General features: G+C 36.1%; 1 protein-coding gene across 4 annotated transcripts; it reads right to left on the reverse strand.

The window, feature by feature from the left end:
- Positions 1–969: 969 nt before the first annotated feature.
- FLRT3 (fibronectin leucine rich transmembrane protein 3) lies at positions 970–14,703 on the reverse strand. Of its 4 annotated transcripts, none has more exons than XM_008064629.1 (3): positions 14,438–14,703; positions 6,075–6,276; positions 970–4,521 (listed from the first exon to the last, which is right to left on the reverse strand). In XM_008064629.1, the coding sequence occupies exon 3, from the start codon at positions 4,470–4,472 to the stop codon at positions 2,523–2,525; it is 1,950 nt and encodes a 649-aa protein (XP_008062820.1). In that variant the 5' UTR covers positions 4,473–4,521; positions 6,075–6,276; positions 14,438–14,703; the 3' UTR covers positions 970–2,522. The 4 variants fall into 4 exon arrangements, with proteins under 4 accessions (XP_008062820.1, XP_008062819.1, XP_008062822.1 ...); XM_008064628.1 differs by having other exon boundaries at positions 5,513–6,276; positions 14,438–14,667; XM_008064631.1 differs by having other exon boundaries at positions 5,513–6,163; positions 14,438–14,632.
- Positions 14,704–24,715: the final 10,012 nt, after the last annotated feature.

The following is a 24,715-nucleotide window of genomic DNA, read 5'->3' on the forward strand; positions in this document are numbered from 1 at the left end:
ACAAGACTTTTATGAACAAATGTGTGGGGGGTTTTGACCTTACACCAAGCAAGCATTCAGTTCTGCAGCAAACACCAGCTGGGTATTTTCTAATTCAATTTAAATCTGGCACTATCTATCTGAAGATAGCATCACATCCCACAGGTTGAGGGTTTAATCCACAAGACTGTACCCATTCCGCCCCCCCTCCCCACACACACCAGGTACAAATCTGGGCCATTGGAACATGTGACCAATTGGCTACGAGTTGGAGTTCCCAAGATTCTCTCTTTGAGTTTGCATAATTTGCCAGAGCAGCTCACAGAACTCAAGAAAACATGTTTACTGATTTATTATAAAGGATATTACAAAGGATAAAGATGAAGAAAAGCATAGGGAGAGGTATGGTGGGGCAAAGCCCTTATGCCTTTTCCTGGTGCACCACCCTTCAGGAACCTCCACATGTTCAGCTGTGAAGTAGTACTCCCAACACTGTCCTTTTGGGTTTTTATGGAGGTGTCCTCACATAGGTATGAATGATTAAACCACTGGTCATTAGTGATCAACTTAACCTTCAGCCCCTTCCCCTTCGCCTAGAGGATGGGTAGGTGGGGCTGCAAGTCCCAACCTTCTAATCCTGCCTTGGTCTTTCTCCACCCTGAGGGTACCTAGGGACTGCCAGCCACCAGTCAACTCAACACACAAAAAGGCATCACTTTGGAGAGTAAGGATTTTACCAGTTGCACACCATGAAACAGACTCGAAGGACAAATATATCTTTCAGTGTCACAGATGCCAACCCACTCTGCCAAAAGGCTATTAAAAAACATACGAGTTTTTCAAAAACCATCTTAAAATGTATCAATCAGGACAGCATTGACAGTGCACATAGAAGGAAAGATACTGAAACCATTTCTTAAGTTTTCCATCTAAAAGGAAATGAGTTTATACATGCAACGCTGAATCCTCTAAGTAAAATGATACACAACCTCAAGATATTGATTTTTTTTATTCGTAACCAACTTTTTACGCCTAGAAAAATACATGGAGTGTTTTGGACTAATGTGCTAGGCAACTTGCTACTTAGTGATAGTAACATAATCCCGAGAAACCAAGCACAATTATTCTGTACTTTTTAAAAGTTTTATTCAGCAATAAGACCATAATTTTTCATATTTAAGGAAGTATGAAAAATTTGTCGAGTTTTAAAAGCTGAATACATGTAGCGTTGGCTCAAGGCACATACAAGACTGGCCAAAGGGCGTACAATGCACTTTGGTTTTTTGTTGAAAAAAAAAAAATCATGGCAACAGAAAAGTGATATGATTTTTAAACAAGTAATAGCTCACAATTCAGTAGGAAGCTAGAAAGAAATGTTACATTACAAGTTCATTATGTGATATCTGGAAAACTGTGACAGTAATGGGCAGTATTCTTGATCATTATAAAGTAAATTGGACATATTTATGTACAGTGTTAAAACATTTCACATTACCAGATCTAAATTTGAGTTCTAGTGTTTATTTTTTTTAAATTCTCTCCTTTAAAGTACTAATTTCTCTGAATTGTTGAGGGGGATCTCTTATAGTTACACAATATTTTTAATATGCATAAGATCTCTCTTTGACATCCTTTATGATAAATACATCATAGACACGAATAATTTTGTGTTTAGAATTCACTTCTCAAAAATTAGGATGGTCAAGGCAAAACCAAAATGCAATTCTTGCGTTTGTGATCAGTATACTTTACAAGTCTAAGTTTTCATGTTTTCCTAAATACACATTTCCCCCCTAACTTGGAAGCACACTTACATTATTGTTTTTGTGAAGTCCTTTATTTTCAAAGCATTGTTGACAATAGTTTTACTAACCGGCTTCACATTCCTTTTATGCCAGTTCATGTATTAAGTTCAGAAGATATGCTTAACTTTCTTAAGGATATCTAATTTACCTAGAGCAAAAATGGAGATAGGCAGCAAGTTTGATATTGCCCATTACTTCACACATCTTGATTGACTGAATACCACTGGGATAATACAAATTTAATAATTAGAACATTGTTGCATTACTATTTTTTGAAATTTAATTTTTCTCATTCAGCCAGTTTATTTTTACATTTTATTAATACCAAAGTGAAAAATGGCCTGTGCTTATACTACAAGGATCTCATGTGAACGCAGTCCTGATTGTTCAACACAGCAAGAAAATTCACTTTCACAGTCAACAAGTCATCTTACTCAGTAGAACACAAAGTAAATGGTTTATAACTTCAATATTTGCAAGGAAAATACAGTACAAATTACTAAAAAATACTAAAATATAGAATTGTATTCAGGCATCTCCACTACATCAATCGCAGCAGTAACCTGAAATTTGAAACTTTTAATAAAAAGTTCTTAAATATAAATTATATGGCAAATGTACAGTACATTGCTTTTTTCAGTCTCTTTTTCCAGTGTTTAGCAGTAGAGCAGGGTTCCTACCATCATCTCCTTTAGGCTTAAAAAACCCAAAATACAGTCTGCTGTGAGTCCTCCAGCATCATGAGTGTGAGTGATCTGAGTCTGGAATACCACTGTCTCTGTAGCTTCGGTTACTACTGCTTTCACTGTGATTGTTTTTGTACAGATTCATTCCATTAGGAGGAAATATGGTGTGTATTACAAATTCCTCCTTTGAGATGGGTTCATTGCTTATTGGTAACATCTGAAAAGAAGTCTCCCTGATTTCCAGGATAGAGTTGTCCTTCTTAGTGCCGGCTTCTGCATAGTCATCCTTTCTTCTCCTCCCCTTGCTGTATGCACAGTTCCTCGAGAAGAGGGATCCATTCCTATGAACATACCAACATACTAAAGCAAGAAGGGCAATGGTCACCAGGGCTACAGCCCCACCAATGATGGCAGCCAAAGGTAAATTGGGGTTTTTGTAAGGTTCTTTTTCTTGCTCTCGATTGAGGGTGGTTGTAGGGTTATACATTCGAAGGGGTGCAGTTTCTGTCTCAATGCAAACAGGAGTTTCATCAAATAAGTAGAGGTTACTGGTTTCCATGGGAACCATGCATACTCTATAGGGTGAGTCAGGCTCCAGGGCTGTGACCAAGTATTCACTGCGTTCCCCTGTTACAATTGTTTCTGTTATAGATCCAAATGCTGGGCTATGGCCCAGTTTAAGCCAGCTGAGTCTTAAAGCAGTCATAGGTAGAGCAAGTTTCCAAGAGATATGAATTGTGTCAGAGGTGACAGACTTCACAGTAATTGTAATTGTTTTTCTTGAGGGACTCCCTGTGGTTCGCTGATCCTTAGTGAGCTTGGGGTTCTTATTATCTGGTTGCTTGGTCACTGGAGCTGGCCACTGTCCTTGGGCAGGATGCACTGTGTTGGGTATTACAGTGGTAATCTGAATGGTGCTTACGATCCCATTGTCCTTACAATCAAATAGTTCTGCATTGAGGTCCTTGATAGCCATTCCACGAACTTTTTCTGGGGCTTGGCACATGAGCCCACGCACATTTACCTTCACAGGTAGTGACTGTAACCAGTCACGTACCCATTTCATCTTGCACCCACAATACCAAGGATTGTTGCGAAGAATCAGTTGGGTTATATTGTCCAAATCATCAAAGATACCCTGAGGTAAATTACTTAGGTTATTATTGGACATATCAAGTCGATACAGCTGCCTTAGATAAGAAAAAGCATTTGGGGGCACCCGATTGATGTGGTTATCTTGAAGATAAAGCCTCCTTAGGTTTGTGCCTGGAAGGTTTACTGGTGCAGCAGTCAGGGAATTCCGTACCAGTGACAGTTCTGTCAAGTTAACTAGGTTGAAGAAAACTTTGTCACCTAAACCATGGTTGTTCAACAGGTTTCCATCTAAAACCAAGCGTTTTAGACTAGTGAGGCCTTGAAGAGATGGTGATGAAATAGTGGATATGCGATTATCATCCAAGCGTAGTTCTTCTATAGTCCTGGGCAAACCCCAGGGAATTGTGCTAAGGTGGTTACGGGACAGGAAAAGCAGTCGGAGATAGTTGCTGTCTCGGAATGCTCCCTCTTCAATGCTAACAGCTGAGACGGAGTTGTCATCCAAATGTAATTCTTCCAGATATGGAATTTTTGAAAGTGAATCATATGTGATAGTTCTTATGTTATTTTCTTGCAAATGTAGCTCTTTTACAAACTTTGGGAGGTTGGTAGGAAACTCATCTAAACTGTTGTGGTATAGGTATATTCTTTCTACTTTCAGCAAGTTTTTCAAATCTGAAGGAATTCCAGCATTGTTTATTTGGTTGTTCTGAAGGTAGAGAGTTGTAGCATCCTCTGGTATTCCTGTTGGAATGGACGTCAGAAAGCGGTCATTACAGTAAATGAAACCTGCATCACAGCGACACACGGATGGACAGGATTTAGCCATAACTGACAGAGGTGCCACTTGAAGGAACAGCCCAATTTTAGTCCCAATGAGGAAGATGCTCCAGGCTGAGCTGATCATGGTCAGCAGTGTTGAGGTCTTTCACCAGGTAGCTTATTAGTTCAGAATCCTAAAATGAAGCGAGTAAAAAAAGACACTACAATAAGGCCAGCATACTGAAAATAGTCTTTAAAACAGATGTGGAAATAAAAACTTCTATGATAACTTTTAATATTCTAATTTGTTTGGGGGTATACGTAGAGTTTATTGCTAGCTGACAATGAAAACAACCATATAATCTTCTTACCTTAACAATTTCTCTTCTCTATATTAAAAAGTATCAAATCCTAAATCCATTTGATTTTTGAAATGTTAAAATAAAGTTTCAATGAATAATCTAAAGTAGTTTAATTATATATTATATCAATCTTATAACCAGTCACTGATCAAGCTAATCAAATCTTATTTCCTTGATATTCATAATAATCAACCATAGAAAAATTATGTTATTTTTAAAGGTAATACTTTTATTGTTCTTACAAAGCAAAATTTTATATCTACTTTTTATTAAGGAAAGGATTATATAGTTGTAGAAGTGTATAGTAAAAAAAAAATCTATTTTCTTACTGTTCAGAAAGTTATGCACATCTTGAGATCCCAGTTTCAGTGAAGCCAAAAATTTGCTTTGATTATTAATGTCATTTTCTTTGATTGTTAATATTAAAATTGTTTAAAGGGATTTCTAGCAAGGAAATGAGAAGGAATCTTTCATTTACTTTTGGGAAAGAATTACATAGCTAATACAACCAGCTAACCTAAGTGGAAAAATTCATTTGGTGTTAAACTTTGTCTTTCTTCTGTTCCCATTTTGTTAATGTTTCGTACTACATGGCTTAATGACTTTATCCACATTTTTCATTATATTTTATCTCATAGCATGTTTTTACAGTGTATGCACATACCTTCAAATTCTAACCTAGAACATGATTCAACTTTTCCTGTAGCTAGAGAAATATAGACTTATACTGATCTCCTGTGTAATATAATATCTTTTATACTGAATTTTAACTAGCCTTTATAATTTTAGGCATGATAATAAAACACTTTAACATTTTTCCTACCTTATTTGGACGATGTGAGTAAATTTTGCGTGGGTGAATATCCAATGCACATCTAATATTTTCCTGGTGAGGGACTGGGACTTATACACTCTTGTTTAGTCCTTGGAAATATTCTTCACTGTTTATTCAAGTAATCCTATGCCGCACACACCTCCAGATCAGGCTCACTGTTGTCAATGAACATTCCAGCTACGGTTCAGCATGGTGGGTAAGCTCATTAAAGTGGGAGCCAGAAACAATTCAGCTTCCTGTTACTGTGTAGGACACATGGCTTCCTATGTTTTGTTTTGTTTTGTTTTTCCTTTCTGATAGAGTTTCTGTGTGAAGGTTCCTTTTGTGTAGCTTAATTCCCTTAGTGGAAATTGCCCTCTTTGAAATTCTTATTGGCTCTTCTGTGCAATGTGGTCAGATAGTAACTTCAGATCCTCATGAAGAAAGCCATTCATGATGCTAAGGCCTGTATAGTAATAGGTTTTCAGGCAGTTACCCCCTACCTTTATTCCCATCCAGGGTTATCCAAGTATAAACTTTGTACAGTAGCTACATCCTGAGGTATGATTACCTGTTGTGAAATAGCTATTTCCAGCTTTTGCTTCTTGCTGCTTTCTCAGAATTTCTGGTGCAGTCACGTTATATAAGAACAGGTACTCTCTTTAAAGAGGTAAAGGAAATTTAATTCAAATATTCTTCATGGAAAGAAAAGGAAGCATACTAAGTTTCCTTTTATATTTCTCTTCCTTAAAAATACTGGGACTGAGCATCTCCTGTGAAAGTAAAAGGTTTTAATGAACTATTAATAATGAACTTTAACATATTAGAGAAATTTCCTAGAGATTTAACTTCAGTTTTTGCTTTAAGTGACAAATCTTTCATCCTGGTTGTGGGTGGAAAGAAATAGGCTGACCACTTTGTTTTTAGGTTTCTCATTTTACTATATAAATAAAGTAGGAGCCAAAGTTGAGATTGTCATCAAATAGATCATTTCTACTGTTAACTGATTTGATTGTTAGTGTCACTTTGAATTAAACAGAAGCAAGTGTGATTCAAGAAGCAATAAGCTCCTTCTATGACCTTCAAATGCAGACCAGTCTTTAAAAGTTTACTTTTAAATTGTGGCCATAAAATGACACAATTTTTTAAAAAGAAGAAAACAAATGGATATCAAAGAGGTGAGCAAATACATAACACGAATTTTTGACAGAAATGCCAAGGTAATTTTTTAGACATTTCTGAACATGGTTTTACAAAGACACACAATCCCTAATTTAAAGAGTTGAAAAGATGTTGCTTTTAAAGCTTTTCTTTTGATTCACCCAGTGCCTTGTTTGATTCTTCCTTCAGGTCTCAATTTTTCCAATTGCAGAATGGGACACCATCCCCTTCTTCTTTCAGGGTACATATAAGGACTAATTAGTTATCTTAAATCTCTAGGCATTCAGTGTTCTTACCCAAAAAGTGGCATAGAAGTTTAGGTCATATTTAGTTTTTCTGAAAAATACTGTTGTAATTTTCTTTTAGCACACTGAACTTGAAAAATTTATATTTGGGATGGAAAATATATTATTATTTTAATCTATCGCCTTGTAATGATCATTAGAAAAGCACTCAAAACCTGATGGGACATTTTTCTCTAGGTTCAAACACGAACATGCCAATTTTCAATGAGTGCATTTTTTTTTTTCCTCAAAGAACACTTTTGTCTTAACTAAAGGAACCAGTGATTTTAATGTTGATTGACTTGCCCATTATCTAATATGCATAATTTTTTTTAGGGGTTCAGAGGAGGTGAGTAATATCAGAATCAGTTATGTGGGGTCACTCACTCAGGTACTTTCTTTAGCTATAGGGTATCATGGAAATATTGGATCCAGAAATCAAGGACTAAAGTAGTGGCAATTTGCTTCTCCCTCAGTTATTACCTCGTGTCCAACAAGGATAGCATCTGTTCCATAATTCAAAAACTCTACTGAAAGTATGTGTTGAATAAGACCACAATTCTTGTTTCTAGTTATCTTTGAAAATTCCGTTTCTTTTGGTTTTTTGAGAAACCAACATTGTTGTATGGACTGTATTAACATAAGAAAACTTGAAAAAAATTACAGATACATATAATTTATTATTTAGGCAACTTGAAACAAAAATAGAAGTTAGCAGATGGATAAAGCAGTCTCTAGTGAATATTGCAAAGTGCCCACAGAGGAAAGTTTAAATGATTTATTGTTTAATGTGAGGTTTTACTGAGATGCCTTTAGGGCTTTGCTCATTATTGTTGAATTTCAATAGTATATTTTCTTGAAAACTGTTGCTTTCTCAGTGTGTGAAAAAATGAAAAACCAAGCTGTTGCAATTATAATTACAAAGTTACTTTTAAAAGTATCTGCTGCCAATGTTTTTTAAGTTTGAACATTATTCAAAATATAAAATAATGTGGTTTAAGTTTAAAAATTATTTTTGTTAAACTGCATTAGAAACCTATTAAAAATCATTATTAAAATAGCAAATGAAAACCTGCTTAAAATGTTACCAAGAGTTGAGTATTTCTCATATTCCAGAAAATAACAGCGAGACATTTAGGTGATGAATCTATTGAATGGGGATTTAAATATTGATTGTTCCCTCAGTCAGGTCAGACCACAGTGTGTCCAAGGTGATGATCATAATGATAGCCAGACATAAAAAGTGCCTTTTATCTTGTATCTAAGGTATGTATATTTCACCATATCAGGCTCTGAGGACATGTATTGATTTTCACATTTTTAACCTAGAAAAAGAAAAAAAAAACTTCCGAATTGGTGTGAAAATAAAGAAGATTAACTTGTTTATTTTACCTGTTTTACATTTGTGAAACTGCTTCCCTTGCTGTTTGATATGCAGACTCACATTTGCCATTCATACAATAGTGGTAATAATGTGGGATTAACAGAAAGCCTTAAATCTCATTAAGTTCTTGGAAAATGTCATTCTATTCTCCCCAAATTGCATTAAAACAAAAGGCAAAAGCATAAAACAGATTTCTTAGGAGAGAAGGATACTCTTTCAGCAGTGAAGATTATGCTTATAGCTCTTCTCACGTGCCCCTACTCCCTTTACTTAAGCTCCATACAGTTAACGTTTGACTGCATTTCACAACTTCTCCTTCCACTTTATATTTGAAACCGTAGTGCTAAACAGTTATTTTGGTTTTTGTTTTTGGTATATTAATGTCTGTAATGATCTCTCCATCAAAAAGAAACAGTCTTGTCCCTGTGTTTAGACTTGCCCCTTTCGAAGCTGGATCTACATATTCACCCACATAGAGACATTGTAGTTGAATGAGAATGATGAAAAAAAAACGACCCCCACTGGCATAGACACTGTGGCCAGGTTTCCACAACGCTGCCTTCAGAGCCTTTCTGTCTGCATAGACTTGAAAGAGGCCATTACTTGTGAACAAAAAGGAATCGATCTTTTAGAAAAATATTGTTAATGGGGTAACTTGGGGGAAAAACATAAATGGAGTGCTGGTTACTTAATGGAATGTTTTAAAATTATTTTTTAATGGAATCATTACTTAACTATATGGCACTTAAAACTGTAGCAAAAAAGAAGAAAAACATAATCACCTCACTAGTGAATCAAATTTTTAATGGAGATCCTTCTATGCAGTTTCCTTTTGTAAATAAAAATTGTGGATTTTATTTTTTGCATTTATAATGTAGTCATCAAGCCTCCAATTTATTTTCATGGTACACCCAAGAAAACATATAAATAGATAAGGATGCTGTCATTTTGAGATATTTTAGGAAAACTTATGTAATTTAAGAAGTTGGCATCTAAATAGAAAACTGGTATTTAAACAAAATCAAGAACTTGAAGCAATCTACACGTTTATATGCTTCTTTCTCTGCTACTACAGTATTTTGGAGGTGGGAATGTTTGAGATGAAAAGACATTTTTCATATTTTGAGAATATCACTTAGATTAAGATGAAGTTTTATCATGGGATGCTAATTTCCTTGATGCTTTATTTGCTACCTTAGATTTAACTTGATTTTGATTTGACTTGTTTCATCATTACTCATTTTTAAAAAATCTTAATTCGAGTGCAAGGTTTTGGGATTTTAGTTTTTCCTAATGATTTGCCTCACAGAATGATTTCTTAATGCTGGAAACTTTTAATAAAATATATTGAATCTAAAAATAGAATGGCATGTAAAATTTTTAATCCAGGTTAGCTGCATTATTTTGCATAAAACCTTCGAGATTGAAGAAAACACATGCTTAATCAAAGTTGTTCAACCTTGTGAATATTTCTAGGTAACACGGAATTTGTATAACCATAATCTGGAGTATTAGGAAGGTAATTTATTTCTGAAGGTTTAAATTGCTGCCAGAAAAGCTCAACTAAATGAACAATCTGTGCATACTAAGTCTTTGCGACAACAGACAATATTTCAAATAAACTACATATATGGTGAAGCTGAAAAACTGGAGTACGTCAGGTTAGTTGATAATGACAGCAAAATGCTTTCTAAGCAGCCTGTCTGGTAGTTAAATTTTCCACGATCATCAGATTTCAGGAAAGTTCCAATTCTTTTGTTTAATGCCAGGCAAGCAGAAGGACCTCTAACTCTCCTCTTGAGAGTCATGAAGTCTGAAGGGTTTGCTGAGAGGCAGAGAAGCAAGTGTGCCTTTTCATACTTGGTTTTATCCAGATTATTTTTTTCTAGTCTGAACAAGGTTTTATTTCATTTATGGAAAATAGGGGATAAAATTTCCAAAGCTAAGGATTTTTACTTTCTCCTTTTCTGTTACTGGTTCTTTTCCCCTACAGGTTCATGATACATTAGTCAAATTCTACTTCATTTATTTTGGCTTATAAAGTTAAATAAAGCATCCTTAAAACAAACAAAAAAGACAGATTGGGATATTTTCATCTATCATAGTGAATGCTTCTTCCTTTTATGATACTAAACCCAGACTAAAAATGACTTGGAGAAGCAAGTCTTCTAAGAATGAGAAAGATATTTTGAGAGGGTGGCGAAGGAGAGTACGTGTAGAGAGCTTAAGTTTGTACTGACTTTTGAGCAATTTTAATTAAAAATCTGCCTACTTGTGTTAAACCACAAGCATGTTCCCATTGTAAACTTGAAATTCCTTTTTAAGTGTGTGAGTACAATTTGATGTGCCAAATTAACATTTAAGTTTTCATACACTAGTTCAACAAATATTTATTTGAGTTTACTATGTAGCAAGCACTATGCTGGTTGGTGGAACCACCTAAAATCATAAAACACGTTGTTTTTGATGTCCAAGTAGGACATTATTTAAACCAGATGAAGATGAAGAAAATAAACAACACACAGACTGATCAATCCACAGTCCAGTGGCACAATTTAAAAATGTTGTTTAACCAAATGTGGGTTTTCTCTTCAAAGTTGCCACAGTAAACTTGTGCACACGTAAAGTGAATGGATAAAGAACAAAAGCTGTCATTGTCTCATCAAGTGAGAGCAATTTCTCCCTCCTCTCATTTAAACAGACTAATACCTGGAGAGAGATTTTTATACATTCCTGACACTTGACTTTAAGATAGGAAAGAGATGATGCATATGCAAGACAAATAAAACTTTAGCTATTGTGTAAACTTTTAAAAAATTCCTTTCTATTTAAAACTGCTTTATTCTGGGATTTTTGAAAATAAATAAATCAAAGTGCTAATATCAAAGTCTTTTCTTACACAATATAAACATAGCTTTCAAAACTGTCTTTTAGTGGGATGTTTCACCAAATTTAGTGATGTTGATCTGTATTTTGAAACTGAAAAATGCTTTCTGAAACGAATATACCTATTTTTGTTTTTAAAAGGAAGAAGGTTTTTTCAGAAGACATTTACAAACCATCTCTTTGTTGGAAATTTGTTTGTTGACTTTTGGTAAATTTTTGAGATGTGGAATGTTAGAAGGACCCGAGAAACCTTTTTATGCTCTGAAGAGAAAATGCAGTTTTGAGGATTGATATTGCTGAGAGATTTACTGTAGAGTTTTTGCCCACTGGGGGGTGGTACACTCTACCAGAACACTGCTTTCAGAAGCCGCAAGTCAGATGTTGGCTGCTGCTGGCCAGTTTTTCTCCGGTTTAATTACAACAAAGCCTCCCGTTGAGAAGAACAGTGAAGGCCTCTGGGGCAAAAGGTGGGGGGTGGGAGGGAATGGGGAATGAGGAAAGAAAGAGGGGAAAAATTACCGCCTTTGAAAAATTTGCTGAATATTCTGTCCCTCGTAGACTTAATGTATGGCGGTTTTATTTGACTTCAAACAATTATTTATAATGCTTTAAAAATAAACTGGCTTGAATAAAAAAATGTAGAAGGGAGTTTATTCAGAATCTTTACATTAGCTCTACATCTTGCCATTAATCACATTCTTTGTTAGACAGCCCACCCACCTTTAAAAGGGGGGGAAAGTTGAGAATTCACTGAAATGGCAACTCTAAAATTGCCATTTTTTTTCAGTTACCGGATTTAACTTAATATTGGTAGGAACATTGGCATATCAAAAATCAAAAGCAAGAAGAAAGAAACATTTATATAATATGAAGACAAGGCAAGTTTCCTGCTACTAATTTAAGGCTAAAATTGTTCAAAATAATCCAGAAAGAAGAGGAAATCTTAGGATGTATGGCCAAGAAAGGCACAGAAAAATCTCTCTGCAGTGCACTTGCATGTTTAAAGCTGATTATTGTATTTTTCATCTGGAGAGAGTGAATGTCCATTAGGGTCTTGTGTTCCTAGGCAGGAGATGCTGAGCATAATTGGAGTTTCTATTTGATTGGGCAATATAGTCTAGAGACGAAACTGGGGTAAAGATAATTAATAGCTTGCTAACAAAGTCTGACAGCCACAAGATTTTAACCAAATTTATTTCATACTGCTTCATTTAGCTCTGAAAAAGTTTTGATAGAATTGGAGGTTTCTTCATTAACACTTAAAAGCAAAAGAAACATACCTTCTATTTTGCTGCCACATTTAGTTATGACAAATTTTCTTACTGTTTTTCTTCTTTTTGTAAAAACTTTACTTGCTGCCCACTTGTGTATTCTACAAACATTATGTTTAAGAAGTGTTTAATTGGGCATTTTGAGCCTAACCATAATTGATTTTAAGCAAGGATAGGAGAAGGAGTGTGCAGAGAAATGAAAGGCCCAATTAATAACTTATAGTTATACAGGTACACAATATTAATGAATTAATTATGTTTATTCATTCACTAATAACTTCGCCGATCCTTGGACTTGATGTGTTTTGGCAGTACCCTATAAAAAAAATTAAGCTGTAATTTTCTTAATTAAACACATGCAATCATATTTTTGTAACCTTGTTTTTATTTCAAGTTAACAAATAGATGTATGTATGTGTGGTGTGTATATATGTGTCCAAACTAAGTGGCATATCTCTGATGCAATCTTCTCATGATTAAAACCTGGCATATTATTATTGGTATTTATAGTCATTCGTAATATTAATATTATTGTGGCACTGTTACAGGATTAATTTCTTTACTCATTTCAAAAGAGATGAGGATCAGTCATCTGTCACTTTGGGTCAGGCATAAGTGAATCTACCTAAAAACAGACAAATTCATTCTTTATATTTATACTGGTCGGAATATTCTTATGCACTTAAAGATAAGTGGAAGGCATTGCTACATCTGAAGTACTTTTCTAGTGGCTTTATTCATGTTGTTTCAGGCTGATAAAATAATACACATGGGCATTTTAAAGCTAGATTCATTAAGAAAATTTGAACTGGCTAATTATTAAAACCACTAGACAATTTGGTTCCATTGTTGAAAAAAATCAAGGTTTTTTTTCTTTTAAATTCTAAATAAATAAATAAAAACCAACCCGCCCCCCCCCCCAGATGTTGAGAAAACATGGGCCTGTTGCACTCTTTGCCTCCATGCAACCATTTTGTTTCACACCTAATTCAATGAAAAAAAATTTTTTGAGGGGATACATTTAACTACTTTTTCAAGCTTTGTAGTATAAATGCATTTCTTCCCAAGAGATTTTCCAATTTCAATTTGCAGGGAATGGATACCCTGCCTATCTCCACTTGATGAGGGCTCTACTCATTTATTTTTTTCCCTGTCCCCCCAAACTCACTGCATATATCAGGCATAGCTTCCAGGGTGAGCTTTGTTAGATTTTCTGAGTAGACTAAGTCATTTACTATGCTGGTCACATACTGTACTTGCCTAAGGAATGGATTCTGGCGTTCTACTGAAGAGGGAATATGGTTTGGAAGAGAGTCTCCCCCTCCTCTGAGTTGCATTTCCTAGTCGAGATTTCCAAGCCTAAAATGCTTGAATCTGCTCTGGCAGTGTAGCAGTGCAAGCTCTAAAACCTAGGTGTAGCTGTTAAGCCTTTACAGAGACACAGAAGTCCCCAGGAGTGGCTCGGCTCGCTGTGAGCAAGATGTATGCTTTTCATGTACTGCGTACTCATGGGCTGAGGGATTATTGATTTTCTTTCACAGTTGTAAAAACAGCAATTGGTGATCATACCACACCTACAGAACACACCAAGTTAGCAAGACCTTTTGCTTTTCTATCTGTGAACAATCTGCCTTGTATTCTTTAATACTGAACATTAAACTTTCCAACTTGCTGTTTTCCATGAGGCTTTTCTCAAACAGCAATTACTCGAGACAGAAAATCGCCATTTATTATCTCTTAACGAAAGAACGTTCTGAGAAACTTCTTGCGTTTGACTATGTAGTCACAATTTTCTTCGCTGGCTTGCACGCACATATATGCTCGCACTGGTGACAGAACAAACGTCCCTATCTGGGTTTCTCATCGTAACAAGTCATTTCTCTCTAAAGAGTAAAACCAAGCAAACTTTCCGGGACAATCATAAGAAAAAAACACGGAAAACACTTACCAGAAAGACGAGAAAAAGCAATCCTATATACACACTGCCGCTATAGCTGTAATTCCATTGACTGTGAATTGGAGTAACTACCCTCCCCCCGCTCCCAGGCTCGGCGTCCAGTCCACACAAAGCCCACCGCAGCTGCAGGCTGAGCTCGTCCTGCTTCAGATCACTCCTACACTGAGGAGCGAGTGAGGGAGAGCATTCCAGCTTCCTGCACACAGCCCACCTCCAAGTCTGAAGTTTAAAGCTTCACCTCGCAGTGGTGGAAGAAGGGGGTGATGTCATAGGTGGGCAGGACTTAGCCCTGCTCTCGTTCAGTGAGGTAACTGGATAATCAGACTGATGAGCTTTGCAAACGCTAGAGGGGGCGAGAGAAGCCGAAATGAGGCCCTCAGCCTGCCAAAGCTCGGATGCCATTTGGTTTGTAAGCAGCCCTTTGGAAACTCAACATTTTCTAAAGTTGACTGCAAGGTAGTGATAACATACTTATTAAAAAAAAAAAAAATACTAGTGTACTAGAAGGATGTTTATAAGATCACAATAGAAAACCACAGGTTTCTTTTGTTGCTAAGTCATCTGTATTGAAAAAGAAGCAAAGTAAAATCAAATTCATTTTATAATTGACTAGTTAAAATAATGTTATAATTGTGGAGTATGTAGACCAGTAATCGCAGCTCTGAATATTTATTCAACAAATGAATATAAAGCAGGTTCAAATAAATACATCACCCATTCATTTAGGGGAAAGGGAAAAGGAATGCCAAAAAATTTTAAAAATCGAAGTAAACAGTTCATTCTTTTGCAGGTAAAGCGTTATTGTTCTATATATGTTTTAGAAGATGAAGATGAAGGTAGGCTTTATATACTTCCACTATTTGTTTATCTTCTTTAGATTTTAGATTATTCAGATTTAAGGATCCCTTCCTAATAAAACTTTAAAAAAGAATTAGAATATCTTTTTATATGTTTTTTTCTGCTTAAAGCATGGGCTTAGATGTAAATATCTTAAGAAAAGAGTTCTTCAGGATGATTTTGCCTGGATTAAGATGATTTTACTTTAAATTAGGTATAAGTATAAACACTGGCCAATTGCAAGACATGGAGATTATACATTTTTATGCCTATTTGACAGAATTTTACTTTTATTTTCAATTATGATTTTTATACATTGGTTTCTGCTATTTGGTCAACAATTGCTTTGGGCCTGTAAGTTTTCCACTAAGTACAAGTCTGTTTCATTTTTTAATGTTGCTGGAAAGAATTTCGCTTTTATCTTTACCTGGAGGGCAATTTCCTTAAACTAATATCTTTATTTGCTTTATTCTTAGAGGTACATAACTTTTCCCTTTGTCCTTTTTAAAAATTTCCCTGAATGTTTGCTTCTGAAGGAGGCCAGCTAATTGTCTCTCCCAGGAGTATTTGATTGTGGACTTTTCATTAGCATCATTTAGTTTATCTATTTATAAGCTTGTTTGATAGCAGTTTGACCTTCTGAGTTCCCCTCCAAGAATGGGCGATATCAAAGTAGAAGGTGAACCTTGATAAGAAGTATATTGACCCCTATTGTTCAATGATTGTACTTTTGTGGGCCTTAGAGGACAGATCTATTAAATGTAGGAGTTTTCGGCTTCTGGTGTTTATTGAAAAGCCAATTTCTTAGAACTGCTGGGTAGTACAAGTTAAACTGATAGGGAGGTGGGAATAATAGGTAATCTCTTTTAAAAGGATGAATTCTTTTCTGTTACTGTAAAACAAGCACATGGATTAAATTATTTTATGAAATAAGGCTTTCTATAAGCCATTTTCAGATGAGAGTTCGTTCTATTTAAAAAGGAAATTTTTGCCTGGCCAAATTCCTGTGGGTTTATATCCATATTTAATCAGTTTTGTCGTCATTCAGGGGGTCTTAAACAGAAAAAAAACAAAAAAGACAAACATGCAATTTGAATTATAGGTACAGTATTGGAAAGAAAGTGTCCTAGCCTGGGAGTCAGGAGTTCTGAGGCCTCCCTTCCCCAGGCTGCCATATTACTGTTGTGTGAATCCATATTACTGCTTTGGGCCTCAGTTTCACTGCATGGCAAATAAAAGCGGCAAAAATTTATTGAATGTTAATTATGTATTGTTGCTTTTTTCCCCTTTTAATCTGTGGATTAAAATATAGAAAAAGGAAAGAAGTTGTGAAAAAGGTCATCTATACTAGAGGTGCTGATTTTGGAGGCAAACTCTTAATGGAACCTCCGTCATTCTATCCTGCCCCAAAATATATATTCTTTTGCTGTCTACATACTTTTTTTCACGTCCCGTTCTTATCAGCTGTTAGAAATGCTGTGAGTTGGAGGTGAACTTATAATAATATGTTCCCCTACTGAAACAGTATGTACCAGCTCTGGGAACGTTGAGAATTACCATGAGTTACTTCATATTGCTTTCTTCCTTTGTTTCCTAAGGGATATTAGTCACAATAAGGGGATGACTGTCCTGGTTGAAGGGGAATGGAGGCTGGCAGTTTTCAACATGTAACTCTTTAGGCTGTGATAGGAAGTGAGGAGTTGGATTCAAACAGCAGGAAGGACTCAGTTCAGTGTGAAGGAACCAGTGTAGGCTAATGTTTAAGAACATGGGCTTAAACATTAGCCTTGCATACCTTACATGCCTGTGCTCCATCTTGGCTTTGCCATGACTGTAGACAAATTATTTAAGCTCTTTGAGTGTATTAGTGTATTGCCATGACTGTAGACAAATTATTTAATCTCTTTGAGTGTATTAGCCTGACTCATAGTGAGTGCCCATGAATATGATAACTGCCAGTATTCAAAAGGGGACATTGGAACATCTGGAAAAAAGGGACATTAAGAAGTGGGTGACAAGCCGGGTAGAGTGACTCAGACCTGTAATCCCTGCACTTTGGGAGGTTGAGGGAAGAGGATTGCCTGAGCCCTGGGGTTCAAGAGTAGCCTGGGCAACTTGGTGAGATCTCATCTCTACAATAAATCAAAAAATTAACTGAGCATGTTAGTGCACACCTGTATTTCCAGCTACTTGGAAGGCTGAGGTGGAAGGATCACCAGAGCCCAGCAGGTCGAGGCTGTGGTGGCCATGAGCACTGTACTCCAACCTGGGCATCAGAGAGAGAATCCAACTCAAAAAAAAAAAAAAGTGGTAGATAAATACGCAAAGGAAGGTAGATGAGGGTCAGTAGCAGATTTTTCACAAATTTCCCTTGAATTAGGTTCATAACCAGGAAATGGAGGTGAGTAAGGGAAAAGAAGATTTTCTTCTTTCTTTTTTGAGTCAGAGTCTCACTCTGTCACCCAGGCTGGAGTACAGTGGCACACTCATGGCCACCGCAGCCTTGACCTGCTATGCTCAGGTGATCCTTCCTCTTTAGCCTCCCAAGTAGCTGGGACTACATGTGTGTACCACCACGCCCAGCTAATTTTTTGATTTATTGTAGAGATGAGGTCTCGCCAAGTTGCTCAGTCTGGTCTAGAATTCTCTGGTCTCGAACCCTTGAGCTCAGGCAATCTTCTTGCCTCAGCCTTCCAAAGTGCTGGGATTATAGGCTTGAGACACCACACCTGGCAGGAGATTTTCTTTTTCTTTTTTTTTTCTGTTCTTATCTATCACTTGGCCTCATGTTCCTGGTACTTAAAACTTATTTGCATTCTAGTCGACATTTTGGGTTGACAAGGTATCTGTTGTTGTTTAGCATTTTGTTTTGCTTTGTAGGCTAGTCTGTTAATCTAACATTGTACATGAGAAAATGCATTTCCAATTGAAAACTGTTATGGGAATTAATTCCAGTAATGTATCCCAGTTTTAAACTTTAAGACGATCTAAACTTTTCATCTCAAAGGACTTTGTGCTTTGTTGTTGTTAGAAGATGTGAGATGTTTCCTAGTGGAGTAGTGAGGAGATTGGATTTGAAATCAGGTTTCCTAGGCTCTGCCATTTACTTGTATATACAGGTAAAAAATAAAACAACAACAGCACAACATCAACAACAACAAAAACAACCAGATCTATTTTAGTAACCAATTTCGAGCTGAAAGCAACTAAAATAGGTAACTATTTCATGGAACAATTTTATCCAGGTCTTCCAGCCTGTCTAGACTTAAACTACCTCATTCATTCATTCATTCATTCATTCATTCATTCATTCATTCATTCATTTGTTATATACATATTCATTGACTATCCCTGTAAAAGAAATTAGTAGAATTAGATGATCCTGTACCACCTGTAGCTATGAAGTTGTTAGATTTAATCTTAGAATATGTTAAGGTTATTTTAAGTCTTAGAAACATTCTTTATAGTTTCCTTTTCTTCAGCATTCTTCGTGAGAATAAAGTCTTCAAAATTGTGTGGTAATAAAAAAATCTAGTTGATTTTGGTAGATTAAATATCTTGAACTATTATCAGTTGAAAATCTTTGGGTTGCAAGTGATTGAAATTCCAAGCCTTATCTGTCTAATTAACAATTGGAATCTATTGGTCTTATAACTGAGAAGATCAAATGTATGGTATAGCATCAGGTAAAGTTTGATACAGCGGCTTAAAATATGCCAACAAGAATACAGTTTCTTTCTGGTTCTCTGTTCTGCCTTTCTCAGTGTTGGCAGCCTCCTCAGACTATGTATAACAGACTCTTGGCAGCTCTGGGATTTCCTCTTAGGCAGTAACAGTTCCACATATCACATTCCCATAACACAGTGACCCTCTTCAAGGGAGAGAAGCCTTTAAAACTCCTGTACAGGGCCCTGGGGTTCACTCTTTCTCATTTACTTAAACTCAATCACATGCTCTTTCTTGAACCTGTTACATGGGGAGGAGATCACCTGTTATGCTGGTGAGTTTAAGCTGTAGATATAGTCAACCTTACTCAAACATGGGGCTGAGAATGGAGAACAGAGCATGACCCAAAGGAAAATGAGGTACTGTTAGTCCGAGAAGGAAGGAGTGGATGCTAGAGATTTGTTCATTTTCAGAGGATTTGGCATGCTAAAACTTGGGCATATTTTATAAATTTATAAACTCGAAGTTGCTCTTTTTCTTCTTTCTTTCTTTTTTTTTTAAGCCAGAATTTCTGTTAAAATTGCCAAAACATCTTTAAAAGATTTTCTATTTGTAGACCCTCTCAAGTCTAGCCCAGTTTTTTCTGTCAACAGGTAGTGATGCATGTCAGGGCACATCAGTACTGTATCTTAGCATGAGCCTACGGGACGTTAATGAAATACATAGAGAGTGCACATTCAGCTATCTGTGATTCTGTGAAGTCAGGCCAGATGCTTAATGCACCAGTTAGAAACTGTACCACATCTTTCTCAACAATTCCAAAGGGTATTGGGGAAATAATTAGATTTTAGCAGGTCACAGATGCCTTAGAATACTAAAAGGTTTTTTAAAAATGCTATATTAAACTGTTCTTCTGTTCTGATATTTGCCTTTTATTAGTCAACACTTAAAATGTACCTGAAAACAATCACAGAGTCCTTTTAACTATATTTCCAAAACACACTGCACTGGAATGAGATCTGTCATTATAGAACTTGAAACAGAAATCAAAGCAAAATCAGAGTGGTTATTTCCCTGCCTGCCTGCCCACCCTCTGGCACACCTTTCTTTTCCCCAACACCCAAGTTAGACTGTTACATTCCAGGGACTGGGGAAAAGGTGATTAAAAACAACTGAGGAAAAGCAACCCCTTGGCCTCCCAGGAAAGAAAGGAGGAATTGCGGCTTATAGGTTAGTACCCAACCAAAGTGAGAAGAGTGAGGCAACTGGCTTGTGCAAAACTAGAAGCCTGCTGATCCCCACTCCTTCCCTTTTCAGGCCCTCCATGTATGGCGGTGCAGGAACACTGTACAATTCGAAGTGATGTAGGCTGTGTCCTTAACCCCTTTCTACTCCCCAGTGCCCTGTCACCCTGCCATTGTTATTTGAAGAGAGAGAGAGAGAGAGAGAGAGAGAGAGGAAGGAACCTGAAAAAAAAAAAACACAGAGACTTTGGCGAAAGCCAATTGATACTTTTTATGTGGCTCTGGGAACTTGGAGCTCTTTGAGTCTCAATTTCCTCATCCATGAACACAGGAATTTTGTTATGATGGACTTCAAATAAAGTGGTGCAAGTAAGAGTTCACTACCAAATCTGAGAAAGCACACACCAAGACAGAGCTAAAATCTTTAGATTATTGCTTTTTATCTTCATGGTGATGAGTGAGGCCAGAATCCCTTCTAAAGAAACAATCACTAATATTAAATTGAGCTGTGTGTTTTAACATGTTATCTTTGGAAATGAAACAATTTGAGAAATGCTTCTACCTTCTCTCCTGGATGTTCACACCTTGAGATAACAATATCTAAGGCTGGTTCTGAGACTTAATTACAAATCAAAGCATACATTCCTTATCTTTGGCAATGATTAGTATAAAATATAGCTTTGGAGGAATGAGTAACAGTTAATAAGAGCAGATCAATACATGCCTGATTATTGAGATGTGTAGTTACAGAGTATCATACACATGAACTGCTCTGAAGCATATGAATTTCTCTATATAGCTAGTTTACTGCTACTAATCTGGATCAAAGCGATCATTACTTTGAAACCATCTTATTGTTTCACTATTTCTGGAGTATTGGTGCTAATTTTAGGTATACAAATAGACTTTCTGAGAGGAAGATTTCCTGAAATTGTTGTCAGGTTGTTTTTTTTCTGGAAATTCAATGTAGTTCTTCTTGTGTTTGAGATGATCTATTTGCTATTTCCCTGCAGTTCACATCACTTAGGTACATAAATATGTTTAATGTTGAGAGAAATATGTTTAAAGTAGAATCAAGGACTGTTTCCTATTATGTGATTATTAATGACTATGGAAACTGCCTCTCATTGGCACTGGTCTGGGGGAAACAGATTTACTACCTTCTTATTTATTTTCCTTTGGGAACTGGCATGAATGAATTATTTGCAAGATTTTTAAGGTTTTATCAGTTGACTAGATTTGGACTAAGTAAATGTCTTATTATGTCATCTATTCCAAATAATAAGTTAAAAATTAAGTCACGTTTACCACTGAGAAATTTTTTGTAAAATATAAATGTATGAAAATTTCTGTTCATGATTTATGACAAATGTGTTTCTTATTGATTAGATTTGCTTAGTTCATTCTCAAGTGATTAACCTCAAATTTGAGGAATTTAAAAACATTTTATAATTCTTCCACCAGTTCCGTTTTTATTTCTTATGTCTTACATTGAAAATATATTATTGCTACAAATTTACAAACACTTGACTAGGTTTCATATGTGCGTTTAAAAATTAAGATCTAGACTTGACAAGTTTTATTTAAGTGCATGAAGATTGCCAACATTTATAGTTTAATGAGCTCTCATTCTTACTTAAAAAGCTGTTTTAAAAACTGAGGGAAGAATTTAAAAGGAATAAATAAAAGTGTCACTTTTTAAGTTATTGAGTTTTCTTTGGGAGAAACCTGAGAAGCTCTTTGGTAACTGTTTAATTCTCATGTTTACATAGAAGCAACACCAACTATTTGAGTTGCTTCTGAAGCAGCCCCTCTTTGTTTTCTTCAGTGGCCCAGGGAACAGACTTGTCACTTGGAAGTGCCCACGTGTCCTCCCCTTTTACCCAGGGCAAGTTATAAATAAGCTTATCAGATCATATCTTATTAACAAAGGGCAAGGGATGTTGACTGACAAGAGTAGAAGGGACAAGTAAAATATACATGTCAAAGGTTTGTTACCAAAAATCCTACTTTGGCAGTAGTTTTTAAGTAACTATTAATTAAGGTGTTTTTGAAAGTATGATTTACATTTTTAAAATGCTTGTCTGAGTTTTATTTACTTTATCTGAAATTTTAAGTGCAGTAAAATATTAGTAATGGCTTTACCCATATTTTATACACTGTAATTAAGTACAATTGTCACTATTGTTATTGTTGTTGTTATTTGTTCCTTGCAAGCAAATCTTTTTTTTTTTTGAGTTGGAGTCTCACTCTGTCACCCAGACTGGAGTGCAGTGGCTGCTCCCGGCCACTGCAGCCTCGACCTATTGGGCTCCGGCGATCCTTCCACCTCAGCTTTCCGAGTAGCCAGAATTACAGGTGCGCGCTACCATGTCTGGCTAATTTTTTGATTTATTGTAGAGATGAGGTCTCACCAATTTGCCCAGGCGGTCTCGAACCTGTGGGCTCAGGCAATTCACTCACCTCAGCCTCCCAAGGCATGGGATTACAGGCTGAGCCACCGAGCCCGGCTGCAAGCAAATCTTTATGTATTATATTTGGTAGAAGTTAGAGAAAATTAGGTTGCATCCTCTGTGTTTTCAGAATAGTGTTCTCTAACAGAAAGTAGAAATAGCCTTCTAATAAAGGAAAAAGTATCTTTCTGATAGAAAATAGAAATACATTATTATAAATGTTAAGTAATAATAAGGAACTTTTAAATTGTATTTGTATCTTGTCTTCTTGGATATTTTTATTTGAGAATGATTTTTCTATAAGGGCAATGGGTCATTCATTATTTAGAGCTGTGATGGTAGAAAGGAAATAACTTGAGAAAGTTAAGAGAGGATTTCCCTACAAAAATCAGGCTTGCCTCCTCTTGAAATTTGAATTTTAAAATCATCCAATTTTAGCATAAAAATAATAACAATCCCAAATACCATTTGAGAAAAAGACACATTTTTAGTTAATCAGTATCTAGATTAATAGCAAAAATGTATGTACTACAGAATATATGAGTGTAGTGTTTTCTGTGATGTCCTATATAACTCACATCTATCCATTGTTTTTTGAAACTTTCTTTTTCCTTGGCATCTTTGTTCCTACATTATCTAATTCTACTGAGGAAAAACTCTGGAGCAAAGAACAGATATTGCCATCTTCATCTTAATACAGCTAATATCTAGTAATTGAGTATCAGATACTAGTTCAAGTTTTTCTGTGTACTTTTTGTAGTCAGTATCTGTATTCTAAGAAAAACAGTATTCAAGGCTCAGACAGGTTAAAATTTTTTAATGCACTTTATCCAACTCACTAACATTCTCTTTGCTTCATTTAAATTGGTTTCACTGCCACCTCAAATCCACCTAAATTAACTAGTCTGGAGGGATGGGTGGTGATATCGTCTAAGTAATCTCTTGCTTTGAGAGTGTTCAGTAGAAACGCTGAACAAAAGGGGTAAAAAGAGAAGACAGAACAGGTACCCTATAAAGGCCCTTCAAGTCCGATGCCTAGTTTGTCCTGTGTCTTCCAGTTTTTCCACAAATATTTATTGGATAGCAAGGTATGTCTCGTAAGTCTGGTCTCTTTTACTTCATTCTGCTACTTTAATCTTTTGAAGTTGTTCTACCCATTTATACATAGATTATAGGTCAGCCAAAACCATCTCAAAGAAGTGACAGAAAAACAGGTTCTTGGTCTGTGAGTGAGAAGGTCAGCAACAATTTAACCAATACAGTTTGGATTACAAAACCCTGTTTGAAACAAGACTGAAAGCCGAGAAAGTTTTTGAAAACACAGTAAGGGGAGAATCAGAGCTGCTAAAATAGCAACAGCATGTTAATTAATTTGAGGTGAAAAGACCTCTAGTAAGTAGGTAGGTTTTGGACTCTGTATCTGTTACTGTGGTGGTAAATAGAAGCAAGGAAGACAGAAGAAGGTCTTTAAGAAGGTTCGTTATGCACGTTTCTCTCACCCATCCTTGTAGTGAATTTTGAGGAAGGATAGAGGAAATTGGTTAATTTCAGAGGCCAATGCAAAAGAAAAGAGCAGAACATAGATTTGGGCAAAATAATATCAGTGTAATAAGACTAGTATTCCTATACTGACAATGGTATGGAAAGGGTGGTGGAAGGCTAAAAGTAAACTACAATAATAGAATCTGATTGCAGAGGAGGGGTAAGGGAACACAGATATGGAGATGTGTTCCTAGTATTAAGTATTAGTGTTAAGGAGCATGACCTAACTCTAATTATTCCCATCTTAAGCCCTTCCAAGGAAGAGAAATGAGGCTTTCCAAAAGTTGCCAACTTTGAGTTTAGAGGAGAGTCCATGGGATTCCCAAGTCATTATCTGTTCTGCCTTCAGGAAGGCAAGCCCTTGAATGAGAAAGGGTCTCCTATACATGACAAGGAACCTATTTGTTTTAAGAGAGTGAAAGCTGACACTTGCCAAGAGAGCCATAATTAAGCTTTGGCTACTAAAGAGGGGTGTGTGTATGAGGCCACATGTCCCAGTCAAGTCACTCACACATCACTAAGGATAT

Source organism: Carlito syrichta, unplaced genomic scaffold, assembly GCF_000164805.1.
Source record: "Carlito syrichta isolate Samal-C Ts95f unplaced genomic scaffold, Tarsius_syrichta-2.0.1 Scaffold307796, whole genome shotgun sequence".
NCBI classification, from domain to species: domain Eukaryota; kingdom Metazoa; phylum Chordata; class Mammalia; order Primates; family Tarsiidae; genus Carlito; species Carlito syrichta.

Excerpts from the sequence above, each read along its gene's own strand:
- FLRT3 (XM_008064629.1), bottom strand. The coding sequence starts at position 4,472 with ATGATCAGCTCAGCCTGGAGCATCTTCCTCATTGGGACTAAAATTGGG.